This window comes from Armigeres subalbatus, chromosome 2 (assembly GCF_024139115.2).
Source record: "Armigeres subalbatus isolate Guangzhou_Male chromosome 2, GZ_Asu_2, whole genome shotgun sequence".
Taxonomy (NCBI): Eukaryota; Metazoa; Arthropoda; class Insecta; order Diptera; family Culicidae; genus Armigeres; species Armigeres subalbatus.
The window spans coordinates 402,018,372-402,043,852 of NC_085140.1; the positions used below are offsets into that span (position 1 = coordinate 402,018,372).

General features: G+C 38.3%; 1 protein-coding gene across 6 annotated transcripts in view; it reads left to right on the forward strand.

Moving 5' to 3' along the window:
* Positions 1–25,116, forward strand: part of LOC134213299 (uncharacterized) — a 139,397-nt gene extending 114,281 nt beyond the window's left edge. For all 6 annotated transcript variants that reach the window (XM_062692245.1, XM_062692246.1, XM_062692241.1 and 3 more), the window contains 4 exons: positions 4,181–4,382; positions 5,033–5,158; positions 5,523–5,665; positions 19,845–25,116. In XM_062692245.1, coding sequence (XP_062548229.1) covers positions 4,181–4,382; positions 5,033–5,158; positions 5,523–5,665; positions 19,845–21,612 — 2,239 coding nt within the window. In that variant the 3' untranslated portion in view covers positions 21,613–25,116. The remainder of the gene's footprint in view (positions 1–4,180; positions 4,383–5,032; positions 5,159–5,522; positions 5,666–19,844) is intronic.
* Positions 25,117–25,481: the final 365 nt, after the last annotated feature.

Sequence of the window (25,481 nt, forward strand, 5' to 3'; positions counted from 1 at the left end):
AGTTCAGGATGATTTTTCATGGAAATTCAAAAGATTTTCTAGAATAAACCCAGAGTAATTCTCTGAAGACATTTAGAAGAATTTTCTAAGGAAATACAGGAAAAAAAATTCGAGGAAATTTGGAAGAGTTTCCCAAGGAACTTCAAGAGAATCTTCGATGGAAATTCAGAATAATTTCCCAAAAACAATCTGGAGATTTTTCCAGAGACACTCAAAAGAATTTCCCGATGCAAAATAGTAGATTTTTTCCTAGAAAATTAAGAAGAATGTCCCGAGGATACCCCGAAGAATTTTCCCAAGAAATTCAGAGAATTTTCTCGAGAAGATTCAGAGAATTTTCTCGAGGAGTTTCAGAAGATTTTTTCGAGGAGATTCAAAAAAAAATCCCGAGGAAATTCAAACGAATTTTTCGAGGAAATTCGAAACAAATTCCCGAGAAAATTCAAAAGAATTTATTAAGAAGGTCTGTAGCATTTTCCGAAAAAAAATCAGAAGATTTTCCAAGAAAATTCAGAAGAATTTTCAGCGAAAATTCAGAATGATTTCTCCAAGCAAAATCACTCAAAATTCCTGAGGAAATCAAACGATTTTCACGAGAAAATTCAAAAAACAAATTCCTGAGAAAATGTACAAGATTTTCAGAAGAATTTCACGAGGAAATTCGAAACAAATTCCTGAGAAAATTCAGAAGAATTTCCTAAGAAAATCAGAAGCATTTTCCGAGGAAATTCAGAAGATTAACCAAGAAAAGTCAGAAGAATTTCTCGAGGGAATTGAGAATAATTTTCTGAGAAAATTCAGAGGCATTTCTGGAGAAATTCATCTGAGTTTTACGAGGAAATTCATGAGAATTTCTCGAGGAAATTCAGAAGGATTTCCCGAAACAATTTAAAATAATTTTCCAAAGAATTTGCCGATGAAATTCCGAAGAATTTTTCGAGAGAATACCGAAGAATTCCCAAGATTTTTTTGTAGAAACTCCGAATAACTTTCTGAATATATTCCGAAGAGTTTCCCAAGCAAAACCACACGAAATTTCTAACGAAATTAATGTGAATTGGCTAAAGCAATTTATAAAAAAAAATCCCAAGGAAATTTTGGAAAATTTCCCAAGCATGTTCAAGATAATTTTTCATGGAAATTCAAAAGATTTTTTTAGAATAAACCCAGAATAATTCTCTGAGGAAATTTAGAAGAGGAAATTCAGGAAAAATTTTCGAAGAAGTTTCCCAAGAAACTTCAAGAGAATCTTCGATGGAAATTCAGAAGAATTTCCCAAAAAAAATCTGGAGATTTTTCCTGGGATTCATTCAAACGAATTTTCCGATGGGATTCGGTAGATTTTTTCCTAAAAGATTAGGAAGAGTGTCCCGAGGATACTCCGAAGAATTTTTTCGAGGAGATTTAGAAAAATATCTCAAGGAGATTAAAAATTTTCCGAGGAAACTCAATAGAGTTTCACGAGAAAATAAAAAAAACCGGGGAAATTCAAACAAATTTCACGAGGAAATTTAAAAAACTCACGGGAAAATTTAGAAAGTGTTCAGAAGAATTTCTCGAGGAAGTTCAGGCGAATTTTCCGAGGAGATTCGAAAAAAATTCCCGAGGAAATTCAGAAGACTTTCCAAGAAAATTCAGAATGATTTCAAACAAAATCACTCGAAATTCCTAAGGAAATTAATGTGAATTGGCCGAAGCAATTTATGAAAACCTTCCAAGGAAATTCAAGATATTTTCCCAGAGAAATCTAAGAGAATTTACCGAAAAAATTCAGGATAATTTTCAAAAGAAACTTTAAGGAATTTCACGAGGAAATTCAAGAAAAATCCTGAGGAAATTCTAGAGCTTTTGAGAAAATTCAAAAGATTTTCCCGAGGAAATTCGGAAGTATTTTCTTAGAAAATTCAGGAAAGAAAATTTAGAAGAGTTTCCTGGATAACTTCAAGATAATCTGCCATTGAAGGTCAGGACAATTCCCACAAAAAAATCCCAGGGAAATTCAAAAGAATTTCCCGATCGAATTCAGTATATTTTTCCCCAGGAAATTCTGAAGGGGAAATTCAAAAGAATTTTCCCAGGAAATTCAAAGAATTTCACGAAGAGGTTCAAAAGAATTTCCCGAGGAAGCTCACTAGAATTTCCCGAAGAAATTCAAAAGAATTTCCCGAAGAAATTCAAAAGAATTTCCCAAAGAAATTCAAAAGAATTTTCCGAGGAAATTCAAAAGAAATTTCCCAGGAAGTTCAAAAGATTTTCCCGAAAAAAATCAAAAGAATTTCCCGAGGAAGTTCACAAGAATTTCCCGAAGAAATTCAATAGAATTTCCCGACAAAATTCAAAAGAATTTTCCGAGGAAATTCAGAACAATTTCCCGACGAAATTCAAAACAATTTCACGACGAAATTAAAAAAAAGTTTCCCGAGAAAATTCAAAACAATTTCCCGAGGAAATTCAAAACAATTTCCCGAGGAAATTTAAAAACAATTTCCCGAGGAAATTCAAAAAATTTTCTTGAGGAAATTCAAAACAATTTCCCGAGGAAATTCAAAACAATTTCGCGAAAGAATTTCAAAAAAAATCCCGAGGAAATTCAAAATTATTTCCCGAGGAAATTCAGAAGAATTCTCTGAGGAAATTCAAATGAAATGCACGAGGAAATTCAATGAATTTTCCGAGAAAATTCAAAAAAAGTTTTATTTAAATATTTAAATGATTTTCAGAATATTTTTTCGAGGAAGCTCAGACATTTTTTTCGAGGAAATTCAGGAGAATTTCCCGAGTAAATTCGTAACAAATTCCCGAGAAAATTCAGAAGAATTTTCCGAGAAAATTTAGAAAAATGTCTAGAAGAAGTTCAAAAAAATGTCAGAAGAAAAATAAAAAAAAAATATAAAAAGGTAAGAAGCATTTTCCGAAGAAATCCAGAAGAATTTCCCGAGAAAATTTAGAAGAAATTGAAATTTCTAGAGAAAATTCAGAATAATTTCTGAAGTAAATTCAGAGGAATTTCCCGAGGTAATTCAGAATAATTCCCCAAGGAAATTTAGAATAATTCACTTGTCATAAGACGAGTTTGTACAATCCCATTGAATTCCACCACTTAATTGTATCTTGACAGATACGTATTCCGACCTCAACAGTAAGGCCGTTCTCAGTGTCTCGTACTTGACTCGACTTACGAAGTACGAAGTCTCGAAGTACGAGACACTGAAGACGGCCTTACTGTTGAGGTCGAAATACGTATCTGTCAAGATACAATTAAGTGGTCATTCATTCAATGGGATTGTACAAACTCGTCTTATGACAAGTGAAGACATTCCACTAAAAAGCTCAAAATAATTTTCTTAATTAGAATAATTTCCCGAGGAAATTTTAAAGAATTTCCCGTAATTTAGAAAGCTAATTTCCCAAGCACATTCGAGAGAATTTCTCAAAGGAATTCAAAATAAGTTGAATTTGATATTGTATAGAATTTCTCGAAGAAATTCCGAAAAACTTTCCTTGAAATTTCCCTAAAAATCTCATTCCTTAGAAATCTTCAAAGAATTTTTCGAGGGAATTCTAAAAAAACATCCAAGGAAATTCAGGAGATTTTCCTCTGAAATTCAGAAGAGTTTTCCGAGAAAGTTCAGAAGAATTTTCTGAAGAAAACCAGACGAAGTAATTCCGAAATTTTCCCGAAGAGATTCAGAATTATTTCCTGGAGAAAGTCTTGAGAATTTCAAGAGAAAATTCATGGGAATTTCTCGAAAAAAAATCCAAATCAGCTCCCGATGAAATTAAAAACAATCCTCAGGAAATTCAAAAGAATTTTCCAAAGAATTCCAAAAGAATTTTCCGTAGAAATTCCACAGTACTCCAAAGAATTCCCCGATGATTTTCCAAAAAATGTTCAAACTTTCTGGGACTTTCCGAGGAAAACAAAGAATAGTCTATTTCATTTTCAGTAGAACTTCAACTTTATAATATAAAATAGGGTTTTTTCTATAAAATCGTTATGCAGAGACGCCTACCAGTTGAAGCATTGCTCTATCAGTACTTGTTTGCAAACATAAATATAGGTTATACCCAGCAAAACCATTACCCGATAATCTTATACATCCAATCTCTTTTATCTCCAAAACTGGCACCATATTAAAACTGTCCATTCTTTACTTTCCGCCCCCACGCTCATCCACAGATTATCTGGGCTGGAGAACGGTTTGCTGGGCCTGAGCTCCCGAGTGAACGCGGTGATGTGGGCCCGCTCTGCCCCGGATATCGACAACATCGACGTCATCTGTTTCGGCCACTTGCTGTTCGAAATGTGCGCCGGCTACGAGCTGTCCTCGCCCCAGCCAACCCCGGGCCATTATCAGCTCGATCTCGAACGCTATCCACAGGTTGTATACGCACTTTGAAAGCTCTCAGGGTCGCTCCTTTGCATCTGAATATCCCCCACCCAACCCTGCTGCTTTCACTGATGGGGAATGTGATACAAAATTGAGAGAGCACAATTGTTAGATGGAAATCCAATGGAATTTTAATCGATTTTGTATTATTGTTCAAAAAATGTCTCTCTTAACTTAAATTGAAAATATTTGTCTTCATTCTCACTCATTTAAATATTTTCAAAATATCAAACTTTTTTCGCACATTTTAAAATTAATTCGGTCCCATCCGTCGCCGTGGACTGGTGTTCCAAATACATTTGATATGTAATGGAGTAATAATGAATAGGATGAAGCATTTAAGCCCTTTATCCCCTGCACCATGTTGGTTGTTGCAAGCCGTCACAGCGCATTGTGAAAGTGGTCGTTTTCACACTGTGCTTTGTTCCATGAGAAAAAGTAATATGATAAAACGCTGTTCTATTCTTTCCTGGTTCAACAAAATGTCCTGTGACATTTTTATCACCCCTTGCGTTGTACTGGACAACTTCTACTGACAGGTCATGTCATCTTCCTCGCCAGTGATAGCAATCGATCCGCTTTATTCTCCCTTTTCATTTAATTATCTTCTACTTGCTCATTTAATTTCTATTATTTTTTAGGTTGTTGACGTGCTGCAGATGATATTCGAGTCTCCAGATGGTCGCTATCCAACAGTCGAAGAACTGGTCCTTTGTGATATATTTCGCAATATCGATTTAAGAGAACTGCGAGGAACATGTGTGCCTGTGAGTAAACTTTAAATATTACATATTGCAATTGTAGACATACTGTCAATGCGAATATTAAAATATCTCACATTTATCAGTAAGATTCGGAATATAGAAAATCATATATTACAATTTTAACAACAGACCATGCGGCTCCATAAGCAAGAACTTCGAATATGAATAGATCATGGTTGTTGAACACGTACCAACCCAAAGACAAATGTGATATTTGTGTGTACTGTGTAGCTGTGCGCGTCAATTTTTTTAAACAAAATTCATGCTATAACCTAATCTAATACCATTCAACTATGCCCTAACAATCATATTTTTCTTATTTTTATTTACATGAACATAAATTAACAATCGGCGGCTTCTATGGCAGTCCTTCAAACACGGTTTAAGTAGCTCTACGTTGAGTCTGTTGAACGCCGTACGACGACGACAGGGTGCAACACTTAGTGGGTCATACAGCGAAGGCAGCTCGCCATGCACTCCACCGTCGACGCCACGTGAGCGCAAAACCGGGTGTGTAGTTTTTATCTGAGCTTGCTTACAAATACGGAAACGACAACACACAAATACTTCATCATGCCCATTCGAAATACAAAACGCCCTCCAAGAGCTCCAAAACTCACACACGATTAGACACAATTCGTGTTGTTTTGTTTTCTTGGTTTTCAGTCATGTTTTCAGCTCTTTATTTACTCGTGTTTCTTTCGCAAAAAAAATGTTTTGACGAACAAACGAGGCAAAACGAAACTTTTGTTTTCATTTCTTTTCTTTTACGCAAGATGAAGCAGAGAAACATTTTATTTTATTGCTGTTACACGACTGTTAGTATCATCTACAAATGGATGTTTCCTCCTCGAAAGCTTTCATCGTTTTTTCTTATAACTGACTCACTGTCTGTTCTCTTGTTTTTTTCTTCCTTTCAAATATGTCTTTATCATCCGATGTTATGCCAATGCTCTGCCTCTCTATTAGTGACACTGATGATGATGATGATGGTGATAATAGCGATGAAGTTTATTGGAAAACCAATTTGCACACCCTCAGCAAACAAAAATCCATGTAGCAATTATGTACAAACTTTCTTCTTGAACGGAAAGTAAACATACACAGAAGAAATAACCAGGTTAAACGATTACATAGCAGAAAATCAGTGAGGCCCCATGGTTCTCAATCAGAATTACTATTGTTCCTTCGATGTCAAATAAACTTCTAAGTACTGTAAGATACATAGGTAATTTAAATTAATGAACAACAGATTATTGCCCTTTAACTTGATACAGTGACCGGCATAATAAAAAGCCCACCAGCCGTTTTTCATACAAAATGGTCAACTTTGGAGATCTAGATCTCGATTGCGTGTGAACCAATTTTGCTGAAAATTTGACCAGAGCTCAGATATAACATGAATTTTACCACACCTGAGTTTCGACCATATTGATTAATAGGGTAAAAAATTATTGCGGTAATACCAAAATGATTTTTTTGGCAAAAAATTATTTTCTAAATATCTTGAATTCTATAGGTTGTGAACTGATGACTTATTCAGCAAAAACGCGTATTTTGACAATACAAAAAAGTTTGCGGAATATACTTGTACACTAAGAGTTGTAGTTTTCAAGATATTAAAAAAACAATTTTTTGCCAAAAAAATCGTTTTGGTATTACCGCGATAATTTTTTACCCTATGAATCAATATGGTCGAAATTCAGGTGTGGTAAAATTCAAGTTATATCTGAGCTCTGGTCAAATTTTCAGCAAAATTGGTTCACACGCAATCGAGATCTAGATCTCCAAAGTTGACCATTTTGTATGAAAAACAGCAAGTGGGCTTTTTATTATGCAGGTCACTGTAAGTCTTTTGGGTGGAACTCTAGGGAAAACATCATTACACACATCAAAAGATGATTAAAGTAAATATGTTTAGAAAAACCCCAACACACGTTGACGGAATAGTAACTTACCACTAAACAAATTTTTGGATCACAATCATCAAGCCAGAACTGCGAAATCCTGAAATTATTAGCATAGATTATGTTGATGGAGTCACACAGTATGACAACATTGCAACAATAGATTTCAGAATATTTTTGTTAGAATTTCAAGTTTATTAGAGTGAGATGTTTCATGAAAAAACACAAACTTCAACCAATCAAATATCATTTAAGTTTTTGAATCGTTTTAGATCCATAACAATTAGTAGAGTAAAATATACCATTTCCTTTCTCGTGGGTTTCAATTCATCGTAAATCACGTGAATAATCAATCTTTGAACTATTGTAACTTTTTTTAAAGTTGTATCTTCTTTGACATTTTTTCCCGTATATGACGAATTTCGCGCCAACTCGACCAGGGTTGGCAGCACCATCTCAGAATTGAATGAAACTTGGTGGGCATAAAGATATGGTATTTCTAAGCCACTCTGTATACTCAGTTTTTCAAAAATTGTCAAAAGTAACATTTGATGAGGGCCTAATTTTCTTTCATTGATTTTTTAAAAAACTATGTAACTCTAAATTGACAAGACTTACAAAAAAGTGTTACATGGCGGACTGTCGTGAAATTCCCAGAAGCTTTTGGGAAAAATATCCAAAAAATAAAAAACCGATTTCGTCACTGAAAAAAATTAGTTTTAGAAATTAAAATCGATAATACAAAAAAACCTCATCTCAGAAATCGATGACATTTTTTCTGCAAATAGGTATTTCAATTATCTAACTTTTCTGGGAATAATGTTTCTGTGACATATTTAAGGAAAAAAAGTTTTTCTTAGGGTTAGGGGGCCCTCCTTAGCCGTGCGGTAAGACGCGCGGCTACAAAGCAAGACCATGCTTATGGTGGCTGGGTTCGATTCCCGGTGCCGGTCTAGGCAATTTTCGGATTGAAAATTGTCTCGACTTCCCTGGGCATAAAAGTATCATCGTGCTAGCCTCATGATATACGAATGCAAAAATGGTAACCTGGCTAAGAAACCTCGCAGTTAAAAACTGTGGAAGTGCTTAATGAACACTAAGCTGCGAGGCGGCTCTGTCCCAGTGTGGGGATGTAATGCCAAGAAGAAGAAGATCTGCAGCAAAAAATTCGTCGATTTTTGAGATGAGGTTTTTTTGTAATATCGAACTATTTTTTTTCAGTGTACAAATCGGTTTTTTATTTTTTGGGTATTTTTCCAAAAAACTTCTGGGAATTTCACGACAGTCCACCATACAACACTTTTTTGTAAGTCTTGTCATTTTAAAGTTACATCGATTTTGAAAAAATTAAAGAAAAAAAATTGGGCCCTCATCAAATGTTACTCTTGATAATTTAAAAAAAAAAAACAAGTATGCAGAGTGGCTTAGAAATACCACATCTTTATGCCCACCAAGTTTCATTCGATTCTGAGATGGTGCTGCCAGCCCCAGGGTTGGCGCGAAATTCGTCATATGTGACATCATTTGTTACAAGGTTTGCAATGAATCGATTCATTCAGTAGATATATTACATACATGCCTGCTAATCTACATTAACATGCTACTTTTGAGATCTTCAAGATCTATAATAGGAAGTTAGATTATTTTATTTCGAAAATCTTTTCATATTCTCAATGTTCCAATTATGTCGTACCATGCGCCTCCATCATCGTGTTCTTGTTATATAAAGGTTCCCCCAAACACACACACTGCGATTCTATCGCCGTTGATATGGAAGCGTAGCTGTAGCATTGCCTGCAGCGACCCAGCGATAGAATCGCGGCGACTAGTTGTCGCCGTTGCGGCGATGAAATCACTTAGGTAGGGGGAGCCTTGACCCACATTGAAACAGCATCATGTTAACGTCTTACATACACTTCGAACGTTAGATGTTTACGCAATATTATATCATTGAACCTTCAGTTTTCAATGGGTCAAACCAATCCATAGTTGGTTTTCTGTGATCAATGACAAGTTGAAGTCATATAAACATTATTCTCGTAATTTTATTATTGCCGAGCACGTTATCCAAGTGACATAAAATTTATTAGTGTTATCATAATAATGCATGGATACATAATAAAGCAAACAAAAATTTGCTCGCTCATGAACTTCTTGCAAGGATACGGCACTGCTTACCAGAGAATAACTTTTCCCAAAAAAAAGTCATCAACTTCCTACGGGAGTCATCACAGATTATACCATTCTGAAGTTGATAGGAAATCGTTGGGAATGTAGGAACAAAATACTCGATTAGAACCAAACCACCCACCCTCAGTCATATTACTACAACATTCCGAAGAACCCATGTCATTAGGCACCCTCCAGCCACAACATAGTGGGAATCTAATAAACAATAGAAATCCAATTCGATATGGCTCAAGTTTCAGAAAAGTAAGTAACTTTATCCGTCTGTTGTCTTTTCGAGAACGTTTTTTTGATTTATGTATTCGGTTTCTCTTTGGTTGCAAAACGCCTTTTTGTTGCCTCAAAGCCTATCGCGTAGAATAAGTAGGTACACTTTCGCCTTCCCTTTCACCACAAATATACATTGAACAGTGATCAGCCGCATGGAGTCTAGGGGAGTGAATTATTCAGTACTTTACGAAAAATGGTTGTATCGAAATCTTCAGGGTACGAATCAGCACCAACTTATCAGTATTCACAAAACGGCATAACATTAGATCGATAAAGGCAGTGAGCTCTTCTGAAGAATATCAATTTATTTGATTTTTGGATAGCAACCTAATAAAATTTCCATAGTTTTATAATTCAACGATTTAGTAACAGATGCAAATAGCTATTCTGGTTGATGTTTTAGATTGTAAATATCTAGATAGTTACCCAAACTCATCTAACATTATTACCAACTGTTTTTTTTTGTTTTACGGCACATGCATGACCAACATCTTTAACCATCCATCAGATCTCACGCAGCTCATTGTCAACGACACAACATCTAATTTATTTTCCAATTCTTTTATTTGCGACCATAAAATTAAAAAAATAAATTTCTTCATAGCAATCATCATCTTGCATATTATGATACTTTTGATTTTCGACTTGCCTAAAGACATCTGAAAAATACGAAGCTTTCCATGTAGAAGCTGGTCACTAATTTTCCAATTGTAAAATAGCGATTGAGGCCAAAAACGTCTGAAACATAGATAAGGTTCTCCCAAAAAGGTAAGGAACGGAATGGCTTTTACTGATACTAATCCGTATGCTAGCGAGTGAAATCTTTTCGTAGGTACTAAGTAGGAAAAGCTCTCTGCGTTGCGTACAGGTCTCATTCGATTTCGGCAACACAAACTCAATATATCCAAAATGTATGTATGTACAGAACAGATCCCATTCGATATTGGCAACAAAACCATTCTATTTTGGCAACAAAACCACTCCATTTTGGCAACACAATCCTTTTTTTGGATTGCTCCTAAGCCGCGAAAATCTTATAACCCGCGTAAATAAACTGATTAGACCCCTAAACCGACGTAAAAAAAACTTTAAAAAAATGGCGGCAAAATAAAATTTCCATGGGGTTTAGAAGTTTTCGATAAAAACAAGGAAATTTCCAATAAAGAAATAAATAAATATAAAATCTGAAAAGAGCAATAAATAAATATAAAATTTCCACTAATAATGCAAAAGTTCCATAAACAATTAAGAATTTTCCACAAAACAAAAAAATAGCACATTTGAAAGCAAAAATTGCAATTATAAAAGAAGAATTTTTCATTAAAAAAATCAAAATGTTCCACGGAAAAAAACACAAAATTTCCATAAATAAATCAATGTTAGCTATCTTAAGACAATCGTGGAGATGCAGAGGTATACTCGGTCTCTAGTAGCAACGAGAGTCGAACTAACAGTCTTTCTCTTCCTATATGATCGTAAGGCCGGGCCGGAGCCGTTATTGACTAAACATATTTGAGCTCCCTAGACGTGTACATTGAGAATGGGTAGCAAATCCCAAGCCCCATTCATTTGGTTCTTTGCCCAATTTCGCAAACTTCTAGTCAATCTAGTAACTACGAATTGTACGGTCATAATGCTCATGGCCATGCTCGTAAATGTCCCGAACGTGTGGCCAAAATCGAATGGGGTTTGTATACTGTTTCCCCTGGACATTTGAATGCGAAGAATGGATCATGATCGATAGTCAAGTTGTAAATTAATATATGCATTATCAATCAAAGCTTTTGCAAACAGGATGGTTTAGAAATCGAATGGATCTGAATTGGAAGATAGTTTGAAATGTAGTTAAAAAGAGTATCTTGTAATTCCTGGACGTGGAAGTGTTGCGTATATGGTTCTATACATTTATAAAATTAACAAAAAATTAAAGCAGTTCAAAGGAATATCTGGGATCTCAAGGGATTTATGATATTACGATGGGAATCATGCTATTTCCAAGACCGTAATCCAATCGGGAATCTTTTCCATAATTTCCATAATAACGTTCCTACTTTATTCATTAAGCAGACAGTTTCTGCCTAGGTTTTTGTAAACATCCGAAAATTTGTGCTTCAATTCTTTACTTTAATGTATGATACATATGGTTACATGGCCTTAAGAGTAGTAAATCACAAATAAATAATATATCACCTTTCGTAAAATTTAAAAATATTTTATCTGCATTTTTTATTAGGAATTTATAAACTAGTTAAGAAAATGATTTTTATTTAATGGTTAAACTATCATAACATTTTAATCAGTAAATCAATTTTCTATTTATTCTGTTGAACTCATAATCGCAACAACCATTTCCTAATTACATAATTCTTAGTTAATTATACATACATAATTCGCTTTCATTATCTGTTCAAGAACATATACCGCTTTTTAAATGTGACTTTACTAATTGGAACCAGTGATGGGAAATGTCAAAAAAATGTCATGGGATTGCAATTACTAATTTGCTAAAAACTTTTTTCAAAAGTCTTTTACAACTCGGATTTTTTTATTAACATGTAATGCTTAAAGGATCCTACAACTTTGCCAAACAGGTAATTGTTCTAAATATACAGTGTGAGGCATGATAACGAATTTTAAAAAATGTCACGGAATGTCATGACATTAATGTCATTTGACACTAATTCGGCTCTCACGCTGCCAATTTCAGTTTTAGAGCAATGACCTATTAGAAAAAGTTTAAGTATCCTTTGAGTGATTTATGTTTATATAAAACATACGATTGTAAATTACTTGTGAAAAAAGTTATTAACAAATTAGTCCCATGACATCGATATGACATTTCCCGTCACTGATTGGAACATTCAATACTTACTTGATACATCTAGACCAACATTTGAAAAGGGCGTAACAGCCAAAATTTATTCTTCGTCTACATATATAACAATATATGTGTATGAAGAATAAGAAGGAATAAATTTTAGCTGTTACGCCCTTTTCAAATATTGGTCTAGACTTGATGGGCTACAGCTCTTCGATGAACATACACCGAATGGAGTATCCCTCTCCACTGGACTCGATCCTGGGCCAATCGCTTCCAGTCGCCCTGAACATTGAGCGCCCTCAGGTCCTCTTCAACTGCAAAAAGCCATCGTGCACGTGGCCTTCCACGAAGCCTGCGGCCCCTTCCAGGTTCTCTACTAAATATTATCTTCACTTGACGTTCTTCCGGCATACAAACAACGTGTCCAGCCAACCGTAGTCTGCCATGTTGTATAAACTTAATAATATCCAGTTCTTTATACACCTGGTACAATTCGTGATTCATGCGACGCCGCCAGATACCGTTCTCCGGTTTACAGCCGAGTATTGTCCGCAGCACCTTACGCTCAAACACTCCGAAAACTCTCCAATCAGCCTCCTTTAACGTCCATGTTTCATGGTCGTATAAAGCCACCGGAAGAATCAGAGTAGTACACAGCGCGAATTTTGTCTTTGTTTGCAGACTACTGGATTTAAGCTGGTTATGAAGTCCGAAATAAGCCCTATTTTCAGCTGCAATACACCTTTTCACCTCGCGGGTAACATCATTATCCAGCACCATTTCACTACCACCACCACTATTGAACCCACGTTGATTGTCAGCGACTATGTACTTCGTTTTGCTGGTATTGATCGTGAGTCCAATCCTCGCTATCTTCCTCTTAAGAAGCGCAAAAGCCTCTTCCACGGCACGGCGATCAATACCGATAATAACGATATTGTCCGCAATTCCCAGGAGTATATGCGATCTTGTGATAATTGTACCGCTTCTTTGCACTCCAGCTCTCCTAATTGCTCCCTCGAGCGCTATACTGAACAGTAGATTCGAGAGTGCATCACCCTACTTCAATCCATCTAAGGTAACAAATGATGTCAATATTTCATCCGCAACCCTTACACTTGATTTCGATCCGTCCAACGTTATACGAATCAGCCATATCAGTTTCGCCGGAAAACCATGTTCAAGTATAATTTGCAATAATTCATTCCGTTTCACTGAATAGTACGCCGCCTTGAAATCAATAAACAGTGATGTGTCTGCAAATTGTACTCCCGGAATTTTTCAAGGATATACATTTGATCCGTCGTTGATCGGCCCTCACGAAAACCTGCTTGGTATTCGCCGACGAAGGACTTTTCAAGCGGTCTCAATCTGTTGAACAGAATACGGAACATAATTTTGTACGCCGAATTAAGAAGGGTTATTCCTCGGTAATTGACGCACTCCAGTCTGTGCCTTTTCTTAAAGAGAGGGCAAATGAGGTCGTCCAACCAGCCAGCAGACAATTCCTCGTCTTCCCACATTTTTGACATAATATGGTATAGAACTTCAAAAAGCTGCTCACTGCCATGTTTGAGAAGTTCAGCCGGGAGCTGGACCTTCCCCGCAGCATTATTGTTTTTCAGCTCTTTAATAGTTAGTAGGCTATTACTACTCCACACCTTGTCCATCGTCGCTAATATTTATTCTGTTCACCGATGCACCGTCACTTCCACTATTCAACAAAGTCTCGAAGTGTTGCTTACTCTTCGGTTTTATCTGTCAGCAAATTCCCTTCTTAGTCGTTGCACAAGACGGGAGATGGCGCTGTCTTTCTCCGCACGCCATTGACAGTCTCATAAAACCTCCGCATATCATTCTGCTCCATTTTTTCCTGCGCCTCGCTAGTCACTTGTTCTTCATACTCTTTTTTCTTCCTGCGATTTCGGCTGCTCTTGCTTCCTTGTACCGATCTCTATTCGATCGGGTACCCGACACCAATATCCGGCTTCCAGCAACATTCTTCTCGTCTGTCACTCTCTGAACCAACCCGTCCTGGGTCGCCTCTGTGCAGTGCCTATCGCTTCTCGTGCTGTTGCGCTCAGCGCTCCATAGATCGACTCCCATAGATCGTTGATGTTGTCGCCAACGTTGATTGCACTTATCCGTTCGTCGAGCTTCTGGCGGTACTTCCGCCAACAATCGCTGGATATTGTAACGCATCGTTCTCTGTGATCTTTCGTTCGATACAGTTGACAACCGTAATCGAATTTTACTGACAACGAGGTAGTGATCAGAGTCAATGTTCGGACCTCTGAATGTCCGCACATCGATAACATCCGTTAAATGGCGCCCATCCACCAGAACATGGGCTATCTGGTTGCAAGTTTCATCATTTGGGTGTCTGCAGGTGTGCTTTTGGAAATTCGTTCGTGCAAAATAGGTGCTACTGATGGCCATTCCTCTGGCAGCAGCGAAATGTGTGTTGTCGCCAGACATTCTAAATACTCACGCTCCTCTAATGTGAACGTGTACTATACACATGTGGAAGTGTTGGCTTGACAAATGGATTGCGAGTGATTTGATTATGCGTCCAATTTGGGAATCTCGAGCACATTCAGTAGCCGCTAGGTTGCGAAAGCCGATGTAGGTCCTTCGTACCTTAGTTGGTTAAGGTGATTATAGAATGAAGCCCGTGGTGAATTTCAAATTCACCACACTTTTATCTACATACATTTCAAAAACCCCAAATCTGGCGTAATAGTTATCGTACAGTGCCGAAACTCAAATTATGATTGTTCAGCATAAATAAGCAAACGATCTACCATTATATCAGCCCCATACGCGTTATTGTTCCTTTATCTCGTGCACTTGAAAAAAATATTGGAAAAGCACGTGGTTTACAAAATGGCCGATTACTGGCTTCAGTCTAGCGTACTGTAGGGTCGTGGGTTCGAGTCCTATCGAAGGGAAAGTGGTTACCTCCAATACATTGGTTACCTCCATTGCATAGGGGAAGTGGGGGTAGCACGCCCATAGGGGTTAAAACGCGCCACCCCTGAATAAGGTTAAATATCCCCATTTTGATTATTTTCAATAGTCTATACGATAAAGCAATGAAAAATATTGCCATTGGATACATATATTTCATGATTTTTCTCTAGTTATACATGAAAAACTTGAAAAAACGATTTTTGTGTGTTTTGATGCAATTCTAGCTCGGTGGAATTTAGTCTTTCTGTCGCTGTTATACATTGATAAATTAATAATTGAGCCATGCACGGAGAAACACGTTTACTCATTAATGGGTACTTTTTCTTTGCTATCTCTTTTCCTCTGCTGAAAAATTTACCCATTTTGGGAGAATAAGTGGATCTACTCATTTAAATGAGTAAATCTACTTATTCTCCCAAAATGGGTAAATTTTTCAGCAGAGAGAAAGAGATAGCAGAGAAAAAGTACCCATTAATGAGTAAACGATTTTTACCGGGTGAGCCATGCTGCTTACTCGTGTTCTTTATGTTCCACACGAAATCGTCGTCAAAATGGTTTTAAAACGATTGTATGGGCCTTCAAACTTCTGAGGTCGGTGTGGGGCATTACGCCCATGCTCATTTCGTATGACCGAAACAGCTGAAACATTCGGTTAATTGCCTTAATGTAGGCAATTAAAATGAAAATCAGTACGATAAGCACATGCGCGTTTTAACCCATCCACTGGCGCATCTCACCCCGCATGGTTTCAAAATCATTTTTTTTCGGGTGCTTTTTAAAAATCAAATTTCTGTGCAATAAAATGGACAATTAGATATCTGTTATCGGTAGTCAGTCGCAGATATGCTGTTCTTCAGTATGCGCTGATGAAAACTGGCTGAAATGGTGGTTTTCATTGATAAAAATGGCATTTTCCTTAACGTGGGCGTCCTACCCCCAGTTCCCCTATTCACATATGAGTTGTAAATTAATGTCCAAGTCGGGTGGTTTAATTCCCGGAATATAGGCAATTAACTTTGATTGAAATGAATTTGGTTTTGATGACGTTGATGACTAAACCTGCCAAAGAGAAGCGCTCGGCAAGGTCGTTGAGCTTAATCTGCATATCAGAGCGCCGTTGAGCTAGGAGTGCAACGTCATCAGCCAATTCGGCCAGTCGTTTAGGTGCTCCACGGTGTGGTAACCCACACAGCAGCCAGCGGTTTGGTTCACGGTCAATCGTACCTACCAGAATCTCGTCCTTCACGAGAAGGGCGATGAGTTTTTCAGGAACCCAGTTGCGTATCAGGGTGCCCCACATATACTCGTGATTAAGACGGTCGAAAGATCTTCCTTAGTAAAAAAATAAATAAATAAATAAAGGGACTTTTGAAATTCGTTGACCTGCCCCAGAATGATCCAGAGCTTCACCACAATTCTTAATAGGGTCCACCCTGCTGCCGCCGGATAGTCGAATCGATCTTCCCCTGAATCCGGACTCGGATAACTTTGCATAGGACTTTCAGAACGGTACACACTTATAGCAACATAAAACCTTGCCAGTTATCGCATACAGTCAGGTCACCTTTTTTGGGCACCTTCACTAAGATGCACCTTCACTGAATGCAGGGTTCCAGTCGACCGGGAAAGTTGCGGTGGCCCAGATATTACGATCTAAACGTTGCAGTAGTTGAACGGATGTGATGGGGTCACCTTTGAGTATCATTGGGGCTTTGTTCAATTTCATGCTCCGGATGGGGCCGTTTGGATCTCCAGTAGTGACGGAGCTTCGGTATTGACCCTATTATACATAGGATCCTAGGCAGATCATACCGAGGTGGTTTCAGCTGGTCATCTGGTCTGTTGGTTCGGTCAATAGCTGAACAGTCGTGTCTTTCAAAAGCATCGTTGCATTCTTCTCCGCCCCGCTTAAGCGTCGTGAGATATCGTAGAAGAGTCGAATGATTCCGATAGCTGTAGCTGTCGCTCCTTCGTCGACGAAAGAATCCGCCCACGCTTGCCTGTTCCGTCGACATGAGCGTTTCACTTTCTTCTCTAGAGCCGAGTATCGTTGACGGGCTTCTCTGGCTCGTGTGGTTTTTATTCGCTCTATCGCGGCTTTGGCGTCTCTTTATTCCTCTATCGTCCTCTAAGTTTTACCGGTGATCCATTGTTTTCTCTGGATGTGCAATTCGCTCGCTGGTGGCGATGTAGGCGGTCCATTGGTCTTCTAGCTTCCGGAATATCGGCAGCACTAGTCCCCAGTTCTTCAACAAAGGCCTGTTCCATCGCGGCATCTTTCAGTCGGCGTGTGTTGCACCGTCGCCCAACTCTCTCCTCCTGCCAACGAATCCGCGCAATGCGCAGTCGTATTTCGCCGATGAGGAAGTGATGATCAGATGCGATATTTTCGACTGACGCAGATGTGGTCGATTTGATTTTCTGTAAAGCCGTCACGGGAGACCCACGTTACCTTGAGAACCAGTCGATGGCGAAAGAGCGCTCTCCCATTCTTCATGACGATGTCACCACGAAATTCTGCGAACACCACTCCATTTTCGCTTTTTTCTCCGAGGCCATGACGTCCCATAATGCGCTCATGGTTCGAGTTGTCGGATTCAATCTTCGCATTGAAGTCACCCATGCAGGACCACCCGTCACCAGGACTAGGCTAGTGCGCTTTGAGCGGCACACTGTCGCACTGATAGAGCATGCTTGCGGATGCTTGCAGCTTTTTAAAGAATTTCAACAAAGCTCACTGTTAAACCCCTCCCTATCCCCAGCCCTCAGGTCGCACCCCCTTACTCTAGATGATGTCCGAAGGACAACAGTGCCCAGGCTACACTACCAGCTAAGTACGCAATCCTACAAAGCTTGTAAGATATCTGCTTCCCAGATGTCTCACCATTTCCTAGAATCTAGGATCATCCGTATGTTTAGCATCTGAAGCATCGTTGATCGGTCCTCACGAAACCTTACTTGGTATTCGCTGACGAAGAACTCCTCAAGTAGTATCAGCCTGTTGAACAGAACACGCGATAGAATCATGTACGCCGAGTGCCCTTCCTTATAAATCGGGCATATCGGGCCATCCAACCAACCGGTAGGAAGCTCTTTACCCTCCCCTATTTATCTGAATAATGTGGAAGATCTATTGATGTTGCTGCTCACTTCCAAGTTTGAGAAGCATAATCGGGATCTCGTCCTTCCCAGCAGCTGTACTGTTTTAGGTCCTTTAGAGTCTTCCTACCCTTAGTCAGCGTTGGTGGTGCCACAGCTTGACCTATACGTTCTGCTTCGTCGCCCCTGTTCTAGTGGATGTCGTACTTGAATTAGGTATTTGCGATGGGTTCCCCTGATCCGAATTTTCGTTCTCCGGTTTTGGGCTACCATGTTCCCTGGATTGTTGCGCTCACGCCGACTTTCAACAGTTCACGAACCAGGAGCCCAATACTAGCTGGTTCATTCACAGTTCTCACGTTTCAAGATCCGACTCCCGATTCCTTGTCTTTTAATCGTTGTCGGGTCTGTTGGCTTAGTTACGATAACAAACGAGGTGATCTTTTGGTGACGAAAAGGCTGAAATCCTGCCGATAAGATTCGTTTATTTTTACAATAATAACAAAATATTTCAGATAAAACTCCATGTGACGAGTATTCGGAATATAAGTTTGTTTGGGATTTGACCTAAAAAGGTATATGGCAACACAGTTGGGTAGCCAGAAAATTGGTCTAGGGGGGAGGGGTCTTCTGAATTTTTTTTTTATTTTTTTGAGGGGGTTACCCCGCCGCGGCTACCCCACTGTGGCAACATGAAAAATCAGTATTTTTCAAAAATCGCTCTGTCAGAACCTTTTAAGTCTAAACGTTTTAATGGACATTTGGGTTGTTATACACAAATGCTCCAGACACAATTACCTTTCATTTGAGGTCGACCACTATGTTTTTAAGGTGTTCCAATTAGAACATGATCACTGTAACTATTCATTTGTTAACGTTTTATATTTTGCAAATAGAATATCATTATGTATTATTATCATTATGTTACACTCATTCTATAGGTTATCGCATTGCTTCAACTAGAGACCTATGCAATTGCTTGTGTGTTCTCGACCCTTTGTGTTCCAACATTTGAGCCACGCCCAACTGGAGCTATGAACCGCATGTGCATAATTCACACCGCACTAAAATTTCAGAGAACCCATCATGGTAGCTAGTTTATGTGATTCCCCTTTAGTTTCAGTCACCTGTTTGTACACATTCAATTATTGGCGATATATTCTGATGTTGCTTTCAATCCTCTTTCCACCACACTGTAGCATCCAACTCTGCAGTTAATACACAAATTGACGCTAAATAACCTAAAATAGTATTGAAGTAGACTTGAAACATTCCATAATCTAAGTGTTTTTCAAACCCAGTATGGGTCACATCATTGAGTGGACATATATCGATATCAGCTTATGTTGTATTTTTCTTTTCTCTTTTCTTTTTCTGGTTCTTCGTTTGTTGCTAAATAATCAATATCAACAACATCATAACCAACCAATAGTGATGTAGAATCCTCCGATCTGTCTAGTAGTGATTCCGAAGATCTGTTAGATGAAATAGTTATAGCATCAGCCCGTATCGATGATCCCGCCCATTACGACCCACTGAGCTCGCCGATACATTACTGTGACAATAATGTTCAGTCGGACGATAACAGCAATAGTAATACAATCATTCGTATAGATTCGATCGAGTCCCAGGGCTCGACGTCGTCGTCCGCTGGCTCGATACAGCTGCAGCAGTTGAATCCGTCATCTGCATTCAAGAACCTAAAGTCCCGCAGGATGGAGTACAGCCGCCGGGGCATGATCCTCGGTCTCAGCAATCCTTCGCAGGATTCCGCCTTTGGTTCAATGACCGACGGCGAGTCTTCCCGGGCGTCCAGCTTTAAACTGAGCAGCTTTGCGTCGATGAATTCACCCATTGACGAAGGCGTTGAAGATCTGCTGGTAGAAAATGGAGCGGGAAATATTGCGACAACCATGGCTGGACTGAAGTATATCGATTCAGCAGGGTCTTCTCCGTGCCATGATCATCATGCTAGCATTTCTCCAAGGGACACTCATCCGGGTTCTTCATCTTCTCGTGATGCTTCACCGAATCGTTCGACTCGATACCTAGAACCACCTAAACTAGTGATAAACAATCATTCATCTACAACGACCAACGCCTCGCTATGCTACACATCATCACCACTCCGTAAATGTGCCACAACGGAAGTATTCTCACAGAAGTACAGGGTATCTTCGTTTGAAGACATGTCCTACTCGTCCCGAATGGCCAATAAATCTATTAAAAATAGCACACGTAAGATTTTCCGTTCATTCGAAGAGGAACGCCGTATCGATTCCGCTTTTATGCCCATTGAAACAAGCTCCGCCAATTGTATCAATAGGTCTAGTCAGAATCAACTACAACCGAAATCACGTCACAAGTCATCAACGACACTACATCATCAGCTGTCGCTACCGCCGACGTTAACGCCGACTTCTCCGAAACAACTTGTTACTCCTGCTCAGTACAATCAACTAACGAAGAAGAAAAATGCTTCGTTCCAGAATCTTCAGAGCTTAGCTATTCCACGGGACAAAACCTGCCAGTGGCGAAATAAGCTGATAAAATCCAACGAATGTTTGTTCGAGACATCCTTCAACATGTCTCCCTCGTCGACAACTCAGAGTGAGATTGATCGACTACTCAGTCATGGAAGCTCAACGCACGAGCTACCCACAACTTCCGCTGCCGCAGCAGGAGCGGACATTGAGCGGTTCATTCTCACTCCGGAACCGGTTGTGATGGTCTCCCGACAAACCCGTACGCATCGACAGCAGATGTTCAGCTTGGCGAAGTTCAAGCACAGTACCATTTTGGACAGTATTTCGCTAGAGGACTTTTCTGAAGAAGGAAAGCGCGAAAGTGACCCAACCATCAGTAGCACATCAAACTGCTCAACTAAAAGCTGCTCATGGAACGATCGAACCGAAATCGAGGTCCGCAAGCTGGAGAATTCTTCTACGGATGATACCAGCGACCAGGACAGCAGTAGTGTAACCGATTCGCTACTTCGATCTCCCATTAGCAGGCAGGATCAGCGAAGCCGATGTGGCGGCGGAAGCGGAAGTAGTAGTGCGGCCGAAATCCGAAAATATCTCGATGACACTGCAGGCAGTGACGGGGGTTTCGGCAGCGGCAACGAGGAAAAAACACCCCTGCTCGAGGGCATGGAACTGTCCCCTATCTCACCTACTGAGTCGGAACAAATGTTGTGATAATATAGTATTAGCTCCAGAAACTATTTTTCTACCGATTTTAATTCTGTTCAATATGAGGTACTAGTGTAAGCAGAGAGAACTAGTTTTAGGTGAAAATCGGCGACCCGTTCTGGTGTGTCGGGTGCGAATGAAAAAAAAAACGAAAAATTCACGAAAAAATACAGGTCTTTTAGGGAAACATTTAGTCAAATATTCCTCGAAATGTAATCATTCACTGTAGAACACCTTGAAACAACAAGTTTCGTCGTCAGCTGGTAGCTCAATTTTATCGAAAAAAAATCTCATAACAAGTCTCGAATATTTGAGAGATACCGTTTTAAAAACAATTCAGATAGTCTCTTGATGAAAATGATATCACATTAAAAATCTCCAACTTTCCCTAGTGGAATTTTCTAACAAACCAAATCACTAGTTGAACATCAACAAGTTAACTAAATAGAAAAGAGACTAGACTAGAATACATTTATCACAAACTAATAAAGCATTTGGGTAGTGGAGAAAAACGTAAAGGGTGAGGTAGCGAAAGGGTGATAGAACTCGGAACAAATGGAGGCTCATCGAATATAATACACGATGCATTTGCATTGATATCCAACCAGTCACGTTATTACTATTTGCCGGTAAATTGATTACAAAAAATGGACATGTCTGATCAATATAATATTACTAGGAACAGAAAATCGTCAAACCTATTCGTGACGTGACTGCAGGAAAAGGCAAAACATGCAAGAAGTCGTCAGCATTGACCGTTTCTCTTGCAGCAACCTAATTACTGCTTCAGGGGTTATAATATTTGTTCATTTTCCAATATACTCTTCAGTTCTGATACAGAACATTCGATACACCTTGGTATATAGAAGGTCGATAATTAAAGTTAACGGTTTCTAACCCATAAAGCATTTATTTCAAATAAAACGACACTACGGGCTATGAAGAATGAATAAATTTTATCGTTTTCCATCTTCAAGCACTCGGAGTTTAAATTTTTATCATATTTGTTAATATTTTAACTTCTAATTTATTTCGACAGCAGAAAATAGTTTTTGGCCCTTAGCTAGAATGCTTGAGCTCAGCAATACCTGATTATGATAAAAAAGTATTTGGTTTTTGATACTTAGGAATGTTTTTGCATCATTTTTACATTGCAGATGTAACCTTGAGCCCAAAGCATTTGATTTTTCAGTTCCCCGGTTCATCAGTTCATTTGTTTATCAGTTCAGCTGATCTGACAACCGTGAGCGATCAGTCAAGCTAGAGATACAGGACATTGCGCCTTCAACCGTGGTGAAGCCATCCAATCGTTCTTTTCCACTACCCAACGCATCGAAAGAACAGATGTGGACAACGTCTGGTGGAATCCATTTTCGAGAATGACTTACAAGCGGAATATTGCTTTTCAATAACTAAATCAACAAAGTTGGGTCTGTCCCAAAGTCAGTGTGGATCAGAACTGAAGTATTTGGCAAAATCAATCATATTGGGCATTTTATTCAATAGTAAAGGTGTCTAATTTCATAATGGATAATGTTTAAAATTCAGGTGTCTCGTTAAGATCCACTATTTATAATACAATATCATGTCAGCAGATACGTAATTCATCTTCTATTCGAAGACTTGTTCAGTGTTAGATAAACCTGTTGGTAACAGTCGATAAAAAAAAGTCGAAGTATGTACGTACATATCTGCTGACAGAATATAGAAATAGGAAGGGAAGAACTACGGATTTAATATTTATGTTATTTTTCCAAAGACATTTATAAAGATGAGATAAACGACTAAGAATGGATACTTAGGAGTTCGAATTTGATATTTATAAATGAAGGCCCAATAATTCTTCATCCGCATGCTAAACATTTTGAGTTTACCTCAATTAAAACTTACGTTCCGCAAATATAAAGCCCATTGCAAAGAAAGTCAATCAACTATAGAAACCAGTATCATACAATAAATAAAATGATAAACTGAAGCGAGTGAACTTCAATCGAAAATAAAAGCCTCTAGTCTTAGTTGAATGCTACTGAAAATAGTCCTTAGAGCCATACGATAAATAAAGTCCAGTGATCACATATGTCTATACTTATATATTTTGGTGAATAGCGAGTGGTGGAATCGTTAGACGAAATTGATGATTATAAATAACTGGTAAGCATCATCGATTGTTATAGAGAATGGACACCGAAATCATCGAGCAACTAATGTTAAACATTTGTAATTTTTAGCATTGAGATAACGATATTACGATTAGGAAATTCCGAAAGAAAAATTGCCAAAACTTCCTATTGTTTTGTACGAATAAACCGTTCAATCCCGATCCAAATTTAACTATTACTTGGTGATGCAACTTATGACGTAAAATCGTTCTCGATTTATATAATTAAAGAAATAAACAAAACAATGCTTAATCTTAACATTTTTTTCTTGCAAATCTAACATTCTCTCTTCTGAATGAAAAATACTGATCATGAGATAATAACCTCAAGCCGTCCCAATGAGATCAATTACTATCTTGTTCCAAGTATAAGCTACAAAAACATATTGTCAACAAGACGATCTTGAGCTTTTTGAACACTATCTTACATAGGTTTGTATTGTTGGTGATGATGAAAATAACAAATAAGCATGAATTATAATCAATAAGATCCCTTTGCCACATATGTTGTTAGAAATTATTTGCAAGCAAGCTTTTATTTTCTATTCATCTAAACTTTTTGTGTCAACTTTACAAAACAACAGAAAAATGCATCATTTTCCTCATGTTGCACCGCATCAGAAATGGTAAGCTGGAATAAAATCAGACAACCGAGTTAATTAAAATACAAACTGTTATCAAAAAGTTTTAAAGATTTTATCGCAAGTTCAAGTGAAATTAAGAAAATAGAATCACTGAAAATAGAAACCATTATGAGCAAATAATACAAAAACTTTCCTTTCTGGGTCCAAACCACATCAGCATTAGTATTCACTGCAATTATTTGCATACAAAAATATATCCCCGATTCACCAACCATCTAATACAGAGTACATACACGAGCCAAGGCAGAGAATAATATAGAACGTAAGAACAAACTTGCAAAATGCAATAATCACTGTGAAGAATTCAAACAAAACATGACATCCATATACTCCGAGCTTGATATTTAGAAGAGGCAGAAAAAAAACCAGCGAAAGGAGCAAATAAATTCGAATAAATTTCAATAACACTAAGCGAAACCTAACGTTAAAGTTAATATGTGATGCCAAATCCCGATATTCCGAAAACATAGAAACAATAATTCTTATCACTGCTGACATTAAACATAAAGCTGTTGAACACTGAACTAGATCGAAACCATCAAACACTCTCTATCTCTACGCCCTGTAACCCAGAACACTGAACCATAGCAACAAGTGCAGCATCGACGAGACAGAAATCATTTTATCTTTCACTCCGAGACGATTATTATTCATATCAGCAAGGAAATAGCAATAATAAAAATGAATGAAAATTTTGAAATTCCTCTAGTGGGTGGTTGTGTTTGATTTGTACCGAAATTTCCCACACTGCTCTGCCACCGAAATGACGCCACACAGCTCTGCTACCTCTACCTATCCTCGAGCACGACGACACGCTTTATGCCAAATGCCCGGAGGAGCATCCAAAATGACCTGATTCCGAATCCTAAGCCCCGTCCATCCTTAAACATTGTAAACCTAACCTCGAGTCACCACGAGTACGTTGGCTTAAATCCCCCTCTTACTAATTTAATAATATAATAATAAAATGATATTGATTGTACATTCGAACGAACTGGAGTGTTCGCCCGAAATCTTGGGACACCACCCATCGTTGCCTTTTATCAGTCTTGAAAGCTTCCCGGGAAAACTGC